The sequence below is a fragment of the Primulina huaijiensis genome, chromosome 1 (genome assembly GCF_012295235.1).
Source record: "Primulina huaijiensis isolate GDHJ02 chromosome 1, ASM1229523v2, whole genome shotgun sequence".
Taxonomy (NCBI): Eukaryota; Viridiplantae; Streptophyta; class Magnoliopsida; order Lamiales; family Gesneriaceae; genus Primulina; species Primulina huaijiensis.
This window is the reverse complement of record NC_133306.1, coordinates 26492266-26507964: the sequence shown is the minus strand read 5'-3', so window position 1 is coordinate 26507964 and position 15699 is coordinate 26492266. Positions and strand designations below refer to the sequence as shown.

General features: G+C 34.2%; 2 protein-coding genes across 3 annotated transcripts; both read right to left on the bottom strand.

Moving 5' to 3' along the window:
• Nucleotides 1-652: 652 nt before the first annotated feature.
• Nucleotides 653-4579, bottom strand: LOC140990283 (uncharacterized). The gene is made up of 8 exons (XM_073459895.1): nucleotides 4408-4579; nucleotides 4040-4333; nucleotides 2740-2939; nucleotides 2289-2639; nucleotides 2003-2203; nucleotides 1790-1860; nucleotides 1413-1552; nucleotides 653-1270 (listed from the first exon to the last, which is right to left on the bottom strand). Exons 1-8 carry the CDS (start codon nucleotides 4445-4447, stop codon nucleotides 945-947), a joined length of 1623 nt encoding a protein of 540 aa, XP_073315996.1. The 5' UTR covers nucleotides 4448-4579; the 3' UTR covers nucleotides 653-944.
• A 750-nt stretch (nucleotides 4580-5329) lies between these two features.
• Nucleotides 5330-12264, bottom strand: LOC140990269 (transcription factor EMB1444-like). Of its 2 annotated transcripts, none has more exons than XM_073459879.1 (11): nucleotides 11195-12264; nucleotides 10855-11016; nucleotides 10457-10541; nucleotides 9744-9785; nucleotides 8986-9045; nucleotides 8280-8396; nucleotides 7008-8162; nucleotides 6820-6921; nucleotides 6321-6458; nucleotides 6001-6126; nucleotides 5330-5739 (listed from the first exon to the last, which is right to left on the bottom strand). In XM_073459879.1, the coding sequence occupies exons 1-11, from the start codon at nucleotides 11287-11289 to the stop codon at nucleotides 5659-5661; spliced, it is 2163 nt and encodes a 720-aa protein (XP_073315980.1). In that variant the 5' UTR covers nucleotides 11290-12264; the 3' UTR covers nucleotides 5330-5658. The 2 variants fall into 2 exon arrangements, with proteins under 2 accessions (XP_073315980.1, XP_073315985.1); XM_073459884.1 differs by having other exon boundaries at nucleotides 5330-5733.
• Between the last annotated feature and the right edge of the window lie 3435 nt (nucleotides 12265-15699).

Below are 15699 nucleotides of genomic sequence, written 5' to 3'. Positions count from 1 at the left end.
GTAATGAAAGGGATGTTTTTGTTTTTGTTCATCAAGAAAAGAGACTGGACTTGGACATGACTTCGAGTTTTGAATACACAAAAATTTGCGTGAGACGGTTTTACGGATCAATTTTGTGAAACATATATTCTATTTAGCTCACTCACGAAAAGTATTACTTGTTTATGCAAAAAATATTACTTTTCATTGTAAATATGAACATGATTGACTCGCAACATATTCAATTATTAACAAGTTGTTAGACTTATGTTATAATAGAGTTTAGGACAAAAAAATCTTTAATTAAAATTTAGATATATTTCAATTATTTATAGATANTGTTGTTATAATTACAAGTTTCGTATAAAAAATTAGGGTATTTCTTTACGAAAAATATAGTTTTCGTCTGATTTGGGCCTCAAAAGAGCTTCTTTACGTAGATGTTCAATTTTATATGGTCGCTTAAAATTTGAGATTAGATTTTTCTTGGTGCAAAAACGAGACGATACAAGAGTATTGAATCTCTTTATTTACACTTAAACGGTATACGAGTAGTCTATTAACATCCATTTTTTTTATGTATAGAATGGATCCAAGATGAGTTTAATAACTTGTGAAGTTTCTTTTGACTATAGATAGGGGAAACATGTGGCCGCATAAAATTGACTATAAATTTTGCTTTCAAATTTGTCTGTGTTTTGCATCAATTTGAACAAAACACTAGCTCTTTCTTCTAGGCAGATTTGATGAACCAAGTCCCATCATTCCCAAAGATGTCCTTCCTCTGTTCTAGGAATTGAATTACATCTCAATATTCGTTTCTTTTCTCATCGTTTCATCGAAAAGAACATCAAGGATCTTTGGCCTGATCATGGGCGTGACTAATCGGAAAAAGGGCGCAAAAATTAATACATTATACTGTTGAAGATGATGCAAAAAAAAGGAGACTATTGTGTTTATATTTGTCAAAAAGTTCCATCATTCAAAGAAGAAGGCAAGCCTTTAAGAACATCCCTCAGGGCATAGTAATGGCTATCACATTTGTGATCTGAAAGTATGTTGCTAGAAAGCAGAATCCTCTGAAAATGTTCGCCTGGGTTTCTCCTCAACAACGTGAAATACTCACTGTGTCTGCTGTTTCTTTCAACATCCATGTTCCGTTTTAAATAATACACAGTACCTGGTACAAACAGATCCTCGTCTAAGTTGTGAGGTGCTCCCCCGTGTTTTACAAGATTCGAAGCAAGACTGACACTGGGAACCATAGGAACTTCCTTTTTTATATCCATATCTGCATATTTTGATTAAGTCCCAGATGTTAAGACTATCTCATATTTTCATCACAAAAAACAAACATGTGATGCATACAATAATGGAAAATGTAGGAACTACAAATTTGCTTTCAGAAGTGCACATATATATACAAAACATACCAGAATTATCCGTCTGCCCTCTGAATTTGGCGTATTCGGCAAGCTTTCGAGCTACATCTTGCACAGATGAGACAACTTGTTTTGCATTGGTAACCAGATCTATGACTCCTTTCCAATCTTCTCTTTTAAAAACACTGACCCTGCCAAAAGTGAAGCAAAGAGCTCAGCAACTATTGTCATTACAAACCAAAAACCCATCCCAAAATTATTATTACAATCAGTAACCTCATCACACCAGAAGATTGAGATTTTTCCAGAGAAATAACAAAAAATTATGAATTTCTAATTACCACATTGAATTATATTGAAAGATTGTCAGAAATAAAAAGTTTCTGATTTTTCCTTGTCTGTCACAAGAATGATGCCTGCAAACTTACCAATCAGTTTCAACAATTTCGTTCCTCAGTCTCGATAAAGAAGCTACGTTTAGTCTCGGTATTATATCATCCTGCGGCAACAAAAAAAGTCGAGTCATTTCAATCCAATTTTTTAAAGAAAAGCAGTAAAAATGTTATAAACAATAAATAAACAAAGGGATTACTTTATACATTCAAAAGAAAAGACAAATTAAATGGCAAGTTAGAACTTACCTGCATTACCACTGTCGTTACAAAATTGGAGCAACTTTCAGCAAGCTCTTTGGAGACACAAGGTGGGGTGGCATATCCAACAGCATCAATTATATCAGGGTTGAACCCCAGCTCCTTAAAAGACTTCTTATGTAGCATAATCGCAAGCAGAGACGCGGTTGCACCTCCCAGGGAATGACCCACGAACCTTAATTTAAAACCCTGTTGATTCATTAGTACCACTAAAACAGCAATATGAAATTCTTGACCCAGAAAGAATATCGTAACAACAAAGTTTTCAAGGCACCTTGTGCTTCTCAAGGCATTTCCTTAAGGTATCTATTTCATGAGTTAGAAACCAACGAGCAGCCTCAGCTGTGCCAAAGTGGGTGGAATAGCCTTCAAATGTGATTTCTTCGTGGCCGGAAGAAATGATATCGGTGACGAGGTCATAGACAGTGTGAGTTCCACGAATGCCAAGAATCACGAGTTTCTTCCGCTTGTCGATTCCTACATAATATCCAGGTCTCAACACGCTAGAATTTTTTACAAACTTCACAATGTTATTTTCTCGGATCATGCTATGCCTAGCAAGACCAGTTGCATTATCTTTATAAGCTCCCTTTGCTAGTTCTGTGTGGTAGATGAGATCCTGAACCTAAATCACCAAGCACATTATTTTATAAGAATTATTGAATAAAAAAAATGGTCAAAGATAATTTTATGATGCCAAGAACAAAAATGGTTTTGATCATTACAATGGCCTCCGAAGAGATAAGTTCACCCTTCACATCCTCCATAGCACCTGTGGATGCTTGCTGAAGATATATGAGATACAACCCAACAGTAAGATCACTCAGACTCCAATCCTGGATTCCAAGCTTACTCCTTTGTATACTGGCAAAAATTTCCAAAAGTGATCTATCCGTGGGTGGAGGTTTGTATACATTTCCATTTCCTGAAAAAAAAAACATATTTCATTTCCATTTGGGAAATATGGATAACAATTAATTCTACACGGTTATAATAAACATGCTTTATAAAAATTCATACAAAAAATGAGAACCAAGTTATCGGGGAGAAAAAGCAGCTACTCTTACATACACACATCCACACACACACACACACATCATAATAATGCTCTCTTATCTATTTTACACCTCCTAAATCCCTTGGAAACCATATGCTTCCAGCAGGCAGATGAAGGTTGGGTAAGTAGCTGATAGCTCCCCTTGACTTCTAAATGAACTTCTCTTCCAGGAAAATTTGTCAACTTTCAAGCTTCCACTAATGAAAAATGGATGACAAAATCCTTTTATGAATATGAGTATTCATTCTTCCATAGGCAGTGTAGTCTAGTATCATTTCCATATCCATGTCTCCTAGTCCTAGTTCCGATCATCCGATCCACACGAAACTGGTTTTCCTAAGTCAGTGGAATGAAAGTTGAGCAAATGATTTACCATTTCGTTCAATGATTCACCGCCATTGTTCACTCAAGAAAAGATGCCATTTCAATTGAACTAACTACTGTATCTGAATGTTCAGTGGTCTGGAACCTCATAGGGAAGAGGACAGATGTCGGGCTTCAACTAAGTAATCCTATGCCTGCCAAGTGCTACGTCCTTCATAGGCAAACGGTTGAATGAGATTCAAGGGAATGAAACAAAGTCTTTGTTATTTCATACATAGACAGAAAAAAGAGTAAAATCTAAATACAACCAACAACAAAAAGACTAATGTCGTTAATAAATTCAGGCTTGTCCTGTCAATTCGAAATAATTAGGATTTGAGATAATTTCAAGCTTAGCCCCATCCCCCATTCATCCTTTTTAAGGTCAAGAAAAAAGCCCGGCTCCATTATTGATGCTACCCACAGGCAACTTAAATTCCAATCCGAATTTGAAGTCACAAAAAGGCTTACCTCCCAATATAAATGCAAATTACAAGAACATGCAACAGATTAACCATACTTAAAACCCAAATGGCAAACAAATTATTAAGACAAATCTAAGCTTTTCTGCAAATTCGTCCAAAAATAGGATAAAACAGACGAACCTGTCGGAATAGCCCACTTCCACAACTGTAAAGCGGGATCCAGAACTTTAGCAATCCAAGCAATATCCGGCTTCCATTTATTATTATAAATGCTAAAATCATCCTCCTCTGAAATATACCTGCTAATTCCCGAATCATAGTTTGCGGGGCTTTTATCCAACTTGTCAATATCCTTTCTTCCTTTGAATTCATCATCATCTGCCTTCGACCACTGGAAGCGGTTCGCAATACAGCTGTACACGTATTTCTTGTAAGAACCATCCTTCTTAAAAAACCGAACGCTTCTATTAAAATCTGCAAGAAAAGGAGAGTTAAATTACCCGTTAAAAATTATTAATTCATTTGATTTGATTAAGAAGAGAACAGACCCACGATGTTGAAGAACTGTTTGATGGGCAATTCAAACATTTCACGGTCGGTGATTCGAAGAAATGCGGACACACATACGTTTAATTTTGTGCCAGAGTGCTCCACGAGGCGGTGGCGATGGTGTATGATAAAACTTGGGTATATGGATTATTGCCATACAATCTTCATATCTCGTCCTATATTTCAGATTTGGGTGTTATCCTGCGAGTTATTTTTTTAAGAAATATTGTCCAACTTTGAGATAAAATAATTCATTTTTTTTAATACTCCAAATTGTAGTATGTATATTTTCATTTCATATATTTGTTTGTGAGTCGAAGAGTATATTTGTCGGAGCTTATAAATTCTCAAATTAAAAAAAATTATAAATAACTTATAAGATGTTTGATAACTTATAAACTTATTTCATATTATTTTCAAAAAAATCATATTTTAATATTTCAAAAATCTCCAAAACATCTCTATATATCTTCTTAAATCTCCACTTTTATCATCACTTTCTAAATTCACATTTAATCACTTTATAAGCTCTTAAAACTATTTATAAGATATAAGAATATATATAAATTGTTTTACATAAATTTGACCAAGCATCTCAAAGCACAAAAAAACATAACTTTATTTGGATAAAACTATTATTTTAAATCCAAAGATAACATAATTATAATTTAATAATAAAGCTTATATATTATTACATTACAAATGACAAATTTAAGAATGTGATTCACATATTACTGAACAAGAAAGATATTTGATTTAGCACCTTGAGTAGTTATGTTTTCCCTTGGGGTCGATATTTGAGTGCGAAGTCTAATCTGTAAAGAGCAGTATGCATGTCCGAGCACTTTCGAACTTCGGGGTATGAAAATTAGTTCTGGAAATCAGACTCTGCTTAAACATGACACTATTTTACTTGTTCTTGCTTGTTTCGCTTACTCAAATATTTCGTTTTCGATTACATCAATCAACCTCATCAAAGACACAAGAAATTTTTTAAAAGAAATCTCACTCAAACTGATAAGAGAAAATAAATAATCCATCTGTCAAAACAAGCTACATCTGATAAAAATGAAGAAACAAAAACCAAATATTGGAAGTGACAAAGAAAATACAATCAGTGGACAGTGGTCATAGTGAAGAAGCATCGAAAATAAATTCCCACCGTCGACAGCTGACTCGAGAGGTTGAATTTGAAGTGAATGGATCATGAACTGCTTTTCAACATAACCAATGCTTAGAGAAACAGGAGACTAACTAGAAGTCTTAGATTGCAAAATCTGCATCAGAGACCATAAAACATCCATCCGGTGCATGCTTTTGTTGTTCTGTCCCTAGGCAGGTAATGCTACTATTAGAAAATGAACGAATAAGAGAGAAGTGTGTACATAACAAAAGAAACTTCACGAGTTTATGATCATCAAAGACAACGCATAGAAGTCTTGGATTCTAGATCTCCATATTCAAATAATTAGCAACTGTCTTTATCAATTTTTTTGACACTTCGGTTATTTCACCAAATGGGATGCCACTTCGGGAAAAATGCCAGATGTTAATCAATTCCCGGAATATATCAGTTATAATAAGAATTATACCTCAACCACGAAGCACATCCAGGTCTTATTTCCACATGCTTCTGAAACACCTTTCAGAATAGTTAAATCCAAACTTCTGATGGTTTCTGCAATATCGAGAAACTGGCTGCACCTTTCGCACAACATCTACATAAATAAAAGAGGATGATGGTGAAGATTAGAAGATAAAAAAAAATATATAGAATGTGTTTCTTGTCTGGCACATTCAACTCTTGCCATACTCTCTTAGATAAAAAAAAAATCCATTTGATTGTTTGAAACCATGGAACTCTCGTTGTCGGTTGCAGAAACTATGGGTAGCTATTGAAACGTTTTGGTACCTCAACAAGCATTTGCCCATGCATATTTATGTTTTCCACTATTATCGGGCAAACTTTGGAGTTATTTCCCACTTCCACGGCCCAGCTCGAACCCTGCTCACTTGAAAATCTTCGCATATCTGTGTTGTTGTCAAGCAACTGCGAAATCACACATTTGTTCCAAGATTAAAACAGATCACAAATAGCATGAAATGAATTTAACCCAGTTGGTAATGAATTTTTGGCTATCCACGCATAGTTTCAATAGAATTGCATGCCAAAGATGCAAACATGTGTGATAACATCTTTGTGGGGTGAAAGTTCTCCTTAGCAATCATATCATGCTCTTTTCATTGCAAAGAATTATTTTTATAAATTCTATCACCAAATTAAGTTGTTAAGCAGTTGTTTGAGGTCACTGGCATTATAAGTGAACCTCGATATTATGTGCCCAAGTCCCACTCGTTAGTAAATAGGAATTCCAACCAACTGGATGGATTGAGCAATATTAAATCCTTACCTTCGATGCAGAGTATTTATGCAGCTTCTCCGTAAGCTTGGTGATGCTTTGCAAAAAGAGCATATGTTTGATTGTTCTCTCAAGAAGTGAATCAATACTGCACTGTGCCATTTAGAAGTTTCAGCACATATTATACTGAAAATAAAAAGAAACGCTTCAAAATCAGGAACAAAAGGCATGGACATCACCTTTGATCCACTAGGAACAAGCTCTCGCAACTCCTTTATTCGATCTTGGATCAATTGCCTGTCCCTTGGCCTTGGCCTAGAATTTCCACCAGTCCTGGTTCTCTTTTTATTCATCTTAACTGGTTCTCGCGGCTTTTCCAAGGGTTCACTCCCTCTGCTAGAGCTGGGCGACAAAAGACCTTTCAAAAACTCGATACCAAATGGCACTGAGTTCAAGCTACTTGATGTGGCTCGATCAAATGAGTAGCACGAGTAGCATGTGGAACTAATGGTACCAACACTTGTGCAAGGTGTTCTTTCAGTAGAAAAGAAACTCTCTTCAATCTCTTGGCATGATTTCACACTGTTTGCATCATTTTCTCTACGACTAACTTTGGCCACCAATGCATCCAAAAGGTGCATATCAGGGTTCTCCATCAGCAAACTGCTACTGCCCATTCCCTCAGGATTTTCAATAGCCATATCGGAGTGATTTTTTTCTTCTTCCCAGACGAAGTCATTCTGCTTTCTAAAAGAGGGTCCCAATGCTTCATACAATTCATAACCAGTACAAAAACTGAAAGGAGAAAGATGCGTCTCAAAAGTACTAAACTTGCTTTGTAATTCTAGATTGCTCTTGAAGTCTGGATGCAACTGCTCACTTGGAGTTTCTGGAACATAAAATTCACTTCGATCCTGAAATGTTAGAGAATCGAGATTTTCCAAAGGAAGGCGTGATAAATTCATCTGATGACCATCAGTCAGTAGAGTGGCATCATATAAATACGAGTATTCACCCTTGACATTCTTCACAGCTGACAGATCCAAGATTTCTGGTCTTTTTCCCAAATCCTTGAGGTCATATGTTTCTTCTCCACACTTAATCTCACAAAAAGATCCCATTGCTTCTTGTCTTTGATGCCTAGTAAGAATACTTTCAGAACTTGAGGGAAATGAAATTTCATTCCCCCATATTGAGCATTCGGCTCTTTCACGCATCTTCATTTTAAGTGTTACAGAGCCTCCCGATAGAGAAGAAATAGAAGCGTGATTATTCCCTATGGATGAACGTAGTTGAGTATACAAACTCGTCCCATCCTCATGAACAGAGCTGTCCAATTTCATTTTGTGGTCATGAATTCCTGCTGAATTCGGAATTCCCGCACAGACATCTGACTGACAAGTCATGTAACAGCATTCAAGGGGGGAAAATGAGTTTACCTACTTTATATGTACATACAAGTGGATATATCGAAAGTGCAATAAAACGAGAGAAGAGAAAGAGACACTCACCAAACAAGAATTTTCTAAGGTGCTATGAAGTGAACTGGAAATACCACAGGCTAAAGAATCTTGCAGATCAGAAAAAACATTTCTGATGTGGTTGATCCATTTCAAATCCTCGGTGATCTGATCAGCTCAAACATAAAAAATGAATGTAATTTCCATATCAGGAGAACTGGACTAGGATTAAGGCATTAAACTAAGTGCTTATTTAATGTCATCATCCAGACAATCAATGATGATAGCTGAAAATATCATGCGGAACACAGAAATTTTGGAGCTTATTCCATCGTGCCTGTCCGTTTCTTTAGGTTTTAAATGTAAAGGTTCAATTGTTACTATATTGCACAAACAAATGTCAACCAAAGGAAAAAAGTATTTATTCATCAACTCGTTCAACTGAAGCATACACAATGATGCAGGATAGAGCAAACAAGGCCTACCCAACTTTCTCAAAATCAAGCAACACATTGAAATTTACATAGGAGACCATGACATCAAGCACAAATGACCTCATGGCATCTGTAATTAGAACACATATCTAAGAACATACCTTATCTATCAAAAGAAAACATAAGTCGCTTCATTGGCCGTGCTACCAATACAAAGCACTATCAGCCAATTAGTGCATGTAATTGTTCTATTTTTACAGTGTGGCAAGCATAAAAAAAATCATAAGAAGGGAACAGAACTATTGAGTTAGCTAATGACATACTTTATGCAGAGAACCAAGTTGTATGACTCCATGTGGAATAAGTGCCACAACTGCAATGGTCTGCAAGACAAGAAATCCTCCATCATGATCACGCCTCAACAAAAAAATCCAAAGAAACTCAAGGTTAATATATACAGCATAGGTTCAGAAGCTGCTTTCCAAAGGAAACAAAATGGCAAGTAGAATTTCAAAGGACATGAGATTTCACTTGATCTTTCTTAATAAATAAATAGCAGATTTTTACAAACACCAAGGAGTCAATTTTGTCTTGGTGCGATGAAAAAGGTTGCAAATATATTCTTAACAATGTTTAGATTCAGATTGGTACTTATCGAGCTCGAGCCGGTTTGAAAATGAGTTCACCTAAGCAACAAGGCTGATTATTTTTATCATTGATCAGGACTTCACAACTGGTCATGTAATTTTAACTACTTTACTAGCTCAAAATTCAAGCTCGAGCCACAAGCATTATTAGTAGAGCTCCAACTCAACAATTTTATACTCACGTACAAACCACTCTCAAATCAAACATGGATACAGCTTCAACACCAAGTTCAAATATTTCCTCGGTATTCTTTCCAGGTTGTTCATATGTAGCCCTGACCATTGCCATAAAGGAAATATTTTTGGAAGCTTCTCAGCATGAGTTTAGTTGCTACTCTGTTTCTAATGGGTGATTTTTTGTTTCCACTTATCAATGGAATAATCACATAAGCATTGATAGTATAAAATAGAAACAAATAGGATGATAGATTCACCTTAATGCCAGCTGAAAATTGATTTTGCCATCCATCAAAAGGCTGGACAACATAAACGTTTTCAATTAGAATGAGCGAAAAGGCACTACGTAATTGCAATAAAGAAACAAAAAGTTTCACACCATTCATCAACACTTTTATTGCCATATCTTCCTTTTAGACTTAGTTTCACATACCAAAGTTTCTTCTACTGAGATGAAAATAACCACGGTACTCTGTACCAAAATTCTCATATTTAAACAAAAATTCATAAACATGAGACCCTTCCAGGTGTGATTACCGTAATCAAAGCACCCCTTACCTAGTACAAAAAACTCAAGGCTCCCATATATTGCAAAATGGAAAATTCTAACAGCAGGTGCAACAATCACATTGTGCTTTTAGTATTTCTCACAAAAATGTGATTGGGGGACCAAATATAGGACACTTAACCAGGTGAACTATAACAATGATAATTACACTAAGAATTACCAAATTCGTAAGCAATTAACAACTACTTCAGTTATAACCACAATATGTCTCAACTAACAAGCTAGATTTTGGCATAATCACACAACAATTAAAAAACAACGTAAACCTTAGTACTATTTTCTTGAACAATAACCATCAGTTTTGTACTTGATGCCACAACAAGAATTAATTAAATTGTGTAAATAGCTCTATTCCATAAATGGATCATTTGAACATTGTTAAAAACAAAAAAGATTCCTGACCTCCGATGTGGAGAAAGAACCAGTAACATATGTATCTGAGTATATCCATGAATGCTTCCCAGAAAGTGCCACCTGTCCAACAATCCTGCTCAAATAGAAAAGATAAGAAAAATCAAATATAACCAACATTTGTGCATCTTCCCATAAACAAATCGTTATAAAAAGGAAGTTAAAGAAATCATTGGTTTCTACATATTTCACTCATACAACATTGATCCTCATAGACATATTGATGTTGCCACAAGCATTAGCTACAATAATAGTCGGTTTTATTTACAGTTAAAAAACAAAAACAAAAACAAGTCAAAAAACGAAAAAAAAACAAAAAAACAAGCGGTGAAACATGGATATGAGGAAATTTAGTGGATATGCTAGAAATGTTTATGAACAAGCCATACCCTTCTCCGAGAGAATATACTTGATATGACATCTTTGACATGGCTAATCCCAACTGATCATGTGAATAAAGCTCGTAATTCAAGCTGCGAGGGGTCTCAATGAAAAATTTCCTATCTGGGTGTAGATTGATGTCATAATAGGCATCCTCCCAAGTCAATATCCTGCATAAATTAGCAGGCGTAAAAGCAGTTAAAATTAATAAATAAAGAACCAATTTACGATGGGTCACCGCTCGCTACACATGAAAATTCTTTAACAGGTCGAAAACTGTCGGTAATGGTGATTTTATTGTATCAAAAAATCTTGAAAGTCAAGCCAGATACTAATAATGGCACTCACATCTGTTCTTGGTGCTCGAGCTTCCAGAAAATTGCATATTTCCAGCCAGTGTTAAAACAAAGGCTCCTTAGCATCAGCTGCAATTGGCTTTCCATCTTTCCTCCTCCCGGGAAAAAAAATCCTAACCTCAAAATCCAATTCTAAACGGAAAGAAACCCATAAAATCCCTAAGTTCAACCCCGTCTTTGAAGTACAATTCCTGATCCTAGCTTCCCCTGTAAGATCCTCTACCGGCTTGTTTCCTTCTCACCAGTCTCTTGATTACAGGACCCACCGTTGGCAGCAGCATTCTATCACCCTTCTCCATCTTCTCTCCCACTTCTACACACTAACCCAAGCGCCAAGCAACAGTCAAACTAAAAGCTTCTGTCTCACTAAAACACAACAAAAAAACCAGCACAAAACTCCAGGAAAACACCATTCATATCCCACCCTTCAAGCAATTCTCCATATTTGATCACACTTCAACCTGAATAAATCTCACAGAAACCCTCAGAGTAACCTTTACCGAAATTCTTCACAGAAGAGCAACAAAACCAACCACAGCCTTACAGAATTCACCACAACCAGAAGACTCCCAACTCCAAGAAACTAAAAAAGATTCGGAAACCCTTCTAAAACACTCAATCTAACGAACAAAGAAAGTAAAAAAAACAGCTATCGTATATCAAACGACATTGAGCAGTCCATCGCAGTTCCTTTCCGTTGAAAAACTTTAAGCTTCCAGAATACAAATAATTCAACAGACAAGTTCAAAACAAGAACTCCAAATCCTTTAGCAGTATACTGTTTCAGAACAGTGCCACACTACCACCGAAACTCAACATAGAAACGATGGGCAACGAATCCGTTTGCTGCCATTTGAGTTCCGATCACCAATATCAAGCACAAATCACAACATCCCAGAGGACAAGAGAACTCGAAAAAGACAAGTCTTTTACGTTAAAGGATAAAAAATTTAAAGTTGGTTTTCAAACAGAAAGATGACAACTTGATTCAATCGTTAAATCTCTTCAAACTCAGAGATTTGCTATTTATATACAAAGAAAGTGTTTCAGCTTTTGTCGACGCTACAGTTGACAACGTTGCTTTCTAATCTTCTCCTTGGCGCGCCGCGATCACTACGCCGCAATTTACTTTGCGCCGCATATTGTTAAATGTCCATTATACCCCGAAATACGTTTTGCCCTTTTACTTGTTATAATATAATAATGATAATTAAGCGTCATAAATATGTAATTATAACTAGGTTTTAAATTTTTAATATAAATAATTATCTGATATTTTTTTAAAAAAAAAATATCTAATATATTCATCTCAGTCCGTTGCTTCAATTTTTCTATTTGCATAACTAAATCATATTACAATAATAATGTGAAAAAACTTTATTTTATTAGTTATTTGAATATAAATTCGATTTGGGGTTAGAAATAATTTTGATATTTACATATCTGATTGTTTAGAATAAGTTTTATAATTATTCTCTACTTCTACTTACATATATAGAGATCTATAAATTTAATATAGCCAATAATATTAAATCAATTATTGAAGTATTATATTATAAATAGATCCAGAAAGAGAATACAAAACTTGTCAAAAAAAAAAAATATAAATAATCATTTATTTATATTTAATCAATTGTTTGCATTTAAATATTACTTCAAATTAAATTCATCTAAGGGACCTACCATATACATTTAAAAAGGGAGAAATAATATAAACTAAACAAGAAATTGTGGAATCTTATAATAATATTATGCAAACCTACTGGTAACATTTTTTTTAATGAAATTATATAATGTGTCACATTATGATGAAAAATGAGATGTTCTTTTGATTATTCCACTTTTGTGGGCTGTGGCCAACAAAATAATATCAATGTGAAGAAATGTGTTGCTTATCTTCCCGTTATCCTAAATCTTCCTATACACTTTTATTCAAAGACACTAACTCTACAAATCTAAGTACATTTTATGGGATAGTCAGTGGTACATAGTCTCTTTAAGATATACGTCGATCTAAAGTTTGCGATATAATTTAAAATTTATTTGGTCAAGAACAAGTTGTGGAAGACATGATCGATTTCTCAGTCTCAAATATTATTTGTACGTTTATCATCCTCTAAAACTAATTTGCATCATATTTTTCAAACGATTTTTAGACTTTGATTAGCAATCAATCAAAGTTAAAAATTCATCATAAAAATCCAAAATCGACTGCATTGAATTCAAATCAAGCTCTCAATTGGAATTCAACAATCATTTTTAATGCTAAAAGTTGTGACACCTCAATTGCATTTGTCCCCCTTTCTTTTTTGCAATCTAATTTCATATTTTCAAAGTGGGATTTTAATCTCATTATTGCAAAAGCCACTAACGTACTATTAGATGGTATTTGAAAATCCATCATTAATTATTTCAGACAGTTTTGTGCTCCACTTTCGATTTCTACCTTTTTTTTTCTATAAATTTCAACTGTTATTTCCCCCCATACTAGCAGTAATTAATGATTAATGTAATTACTTTATGTATCACCTTTTCTAACTTTTTTAGCCCACAAAAATATCCCATTACATTTACTAGATTTTTAATGGATTCGAAAATCAAACGTTTTAGGATAATTAAACTTGTTTTCTGATAAATTATAGATTCCAGATAAATATGAAGCTTTTTTTGTTATTATATGTATATAAGTTCGATGGCATATTATCGCGATAATATTAGATGAATGAAATGATGATATTAACTATATGTCATGAATAATATGGTTTTAGAAAGAAAATACAATGATGTGAGCTTAATATTTATAAAATTATACGAAATTTAATTAAATTTTGTATCATCAATCTCATTTATACAAAAAATGATGNGGCCTCCGAGCTTTTTGTTTTTTTGTATAATTTCCCACTTTTACTTTGTGGGATTTATAATGATCGTAAGTAGATCTCTCAGCCTAACTTTTCACTAGCATTGTGAATACAAATCATAGTGATTGAGTAGTGGACGCAATCATGGGTGTCTACTTTATTCAAAGTGTGGTTTATATAAATTGTGTCAAATTTATAATTTTACTTTTTTATGTTACAAATGTTACTATTCGGCCTCAATGTAACAGTTGGAATAAGAATTGAAGAATTTATCCCTAAAAACAAGTACATCGTGCTCTTTATAATAGATAGATAAAAATAATAATAATAATAATAATTCTATACTTTTTTTAGAACATAAATATTATTACTAATATATATATAGGAGCATATACATGATCATTCTTGTATTTCTTTTATTCTCCACATGTTAGATTGCAATAAGTCATATCTCCAATTTAATTTATGGAATTGAAATTGTTCGAAATACATATGAACTTGAAGTTTTAGCCTTGAGCTTTTTCTTGTAAGAGAAAAGTTTTCACCTTCGATGTAGTGCGCTTAATTTTCCTGTTTGGTTAAAGAATTCTTTTTTTATTCATTCCATCATCTTCCTGCGAACAAGCCAGCATCATAATTCAATTAATTTTCCATGCGATTGTCCTCGGTTTGCGGTCGAGAAACTTGGACCTTGATCTTTGGTAATGTGAGCGAGGGATCTTGCTGGAGAATGTTGGATCTCGGTTTTCTACGTGCCCAAACGCAGCGGAAGGTTAAAATTTTTATTTTATTATGAAAACAAAATAATTCTTTTGAACACTCGTATGGTTTTCAGGAATTAGACATGCATAGGATGTTTAAAGAATTATACCTTTGTGAATTAAAGCACTGGAATCCAACTAATCCGGTATGAACGGATTAGCTCTTGTTGATTCCCTACGAACTTTCTTCGATGAAATCCTCCTATCAAGTCCACGACTGGATGGTATGTTCCTCTCCAAAATTGCACTAGAAAATTTGGAAGAGATTTAAAGTTGGATACTAAAACGAGAGGCGGCTCAACCTTGGAAAGAAAAAACCAAAGAGGCCAATTTTTTTTCCTTTTTGAAAGTGGGAGACGTAAATCATGTGGTGGGGTGGGCTAGGGTTTTGTAATCAACATGTATTATTTATAATTAAATAATAGCCTAATGACATAATTAACATTAATGGGCTTGATTTAATTAATTGGGCTAGTCCAACTAGTTTAATTAATTTAATCAAGGCCTATTAAAACTTTAATTATTTATTATGATGGACTTGTACTCTTACAAGCCCATTAAACATACCCACCTTATTTAATTTATTAATAAATAAACTCAACTTTTGAGCTTAATAAATTAAATACATTATAAATTCAACATTTGAGTTTAATAAATCATATTCTCAAATTTTATAAATTCAACTACTTGAATTTTTTCTCTCAAAATTTAATTATCATAAATTCAACTCCTTGAATTTACTATATAATATAAATTCAACTTCTTGAATTTATTCTCTCAACGGGAACAAACAATCCAGTACTTGTGTGACCCTCAATGGTTCAGGGATACAGCTAGCCGTGGGTTCACAACTCTTTGTGATTCAGGACATAATC

What these genes read in the sequence shown, in the direction of transcription:
- LOC140990283 (XM_073459895.1), bottom strand. Translation starts at nt 4,447, where the DNA reads ATGTTTGAATTGCCCATCAAACAGTTCTTCAACATCGTGG. An exon ending in TAACGACAGTGGTAATGCAG is followed by an intron (nt 1,861 to 2,002) that starts GTAAGTTCTAAC and finishes TTGTTGCCGCAG; the next exon opens with GATGATATAATACCGAGACT. An exon ending in GAAATTGTTGAAACTGATTG is followed by an intron (nt 1,553 to 1,789) that starts GTAAGTTTGCAG and finishes CACTTTTGGCAG; the next exon opens with GGTCAGTGTTTTTAAAAGAG.
- LOC140990269 (XM_073459879.1), bottom strand. Translation starts at nt 11,289, where the DNA reads ATGGAAAGCCAATTGCAGCTGATGCTAAGGAGCCTTTGTTTTAACACT. An exon ending in AACTTGGTTCTCTGCATAAA is followed by an intron (nt 8,397 to 8,985) that starts GTATGTCATTAG and finishes TGAGCTGATCAG; the next exon opens with ATCACCGAGGATTTGAAATG. An exon ending in TTGTTCCTAGTGGATCAAAG is followed by an intron (nt 6,922 to 7,007) that starts GTGATGTCCATG and finishes TAAATGGCACAG; the next exon opens with TGCAGTATTGATTCACTTCT.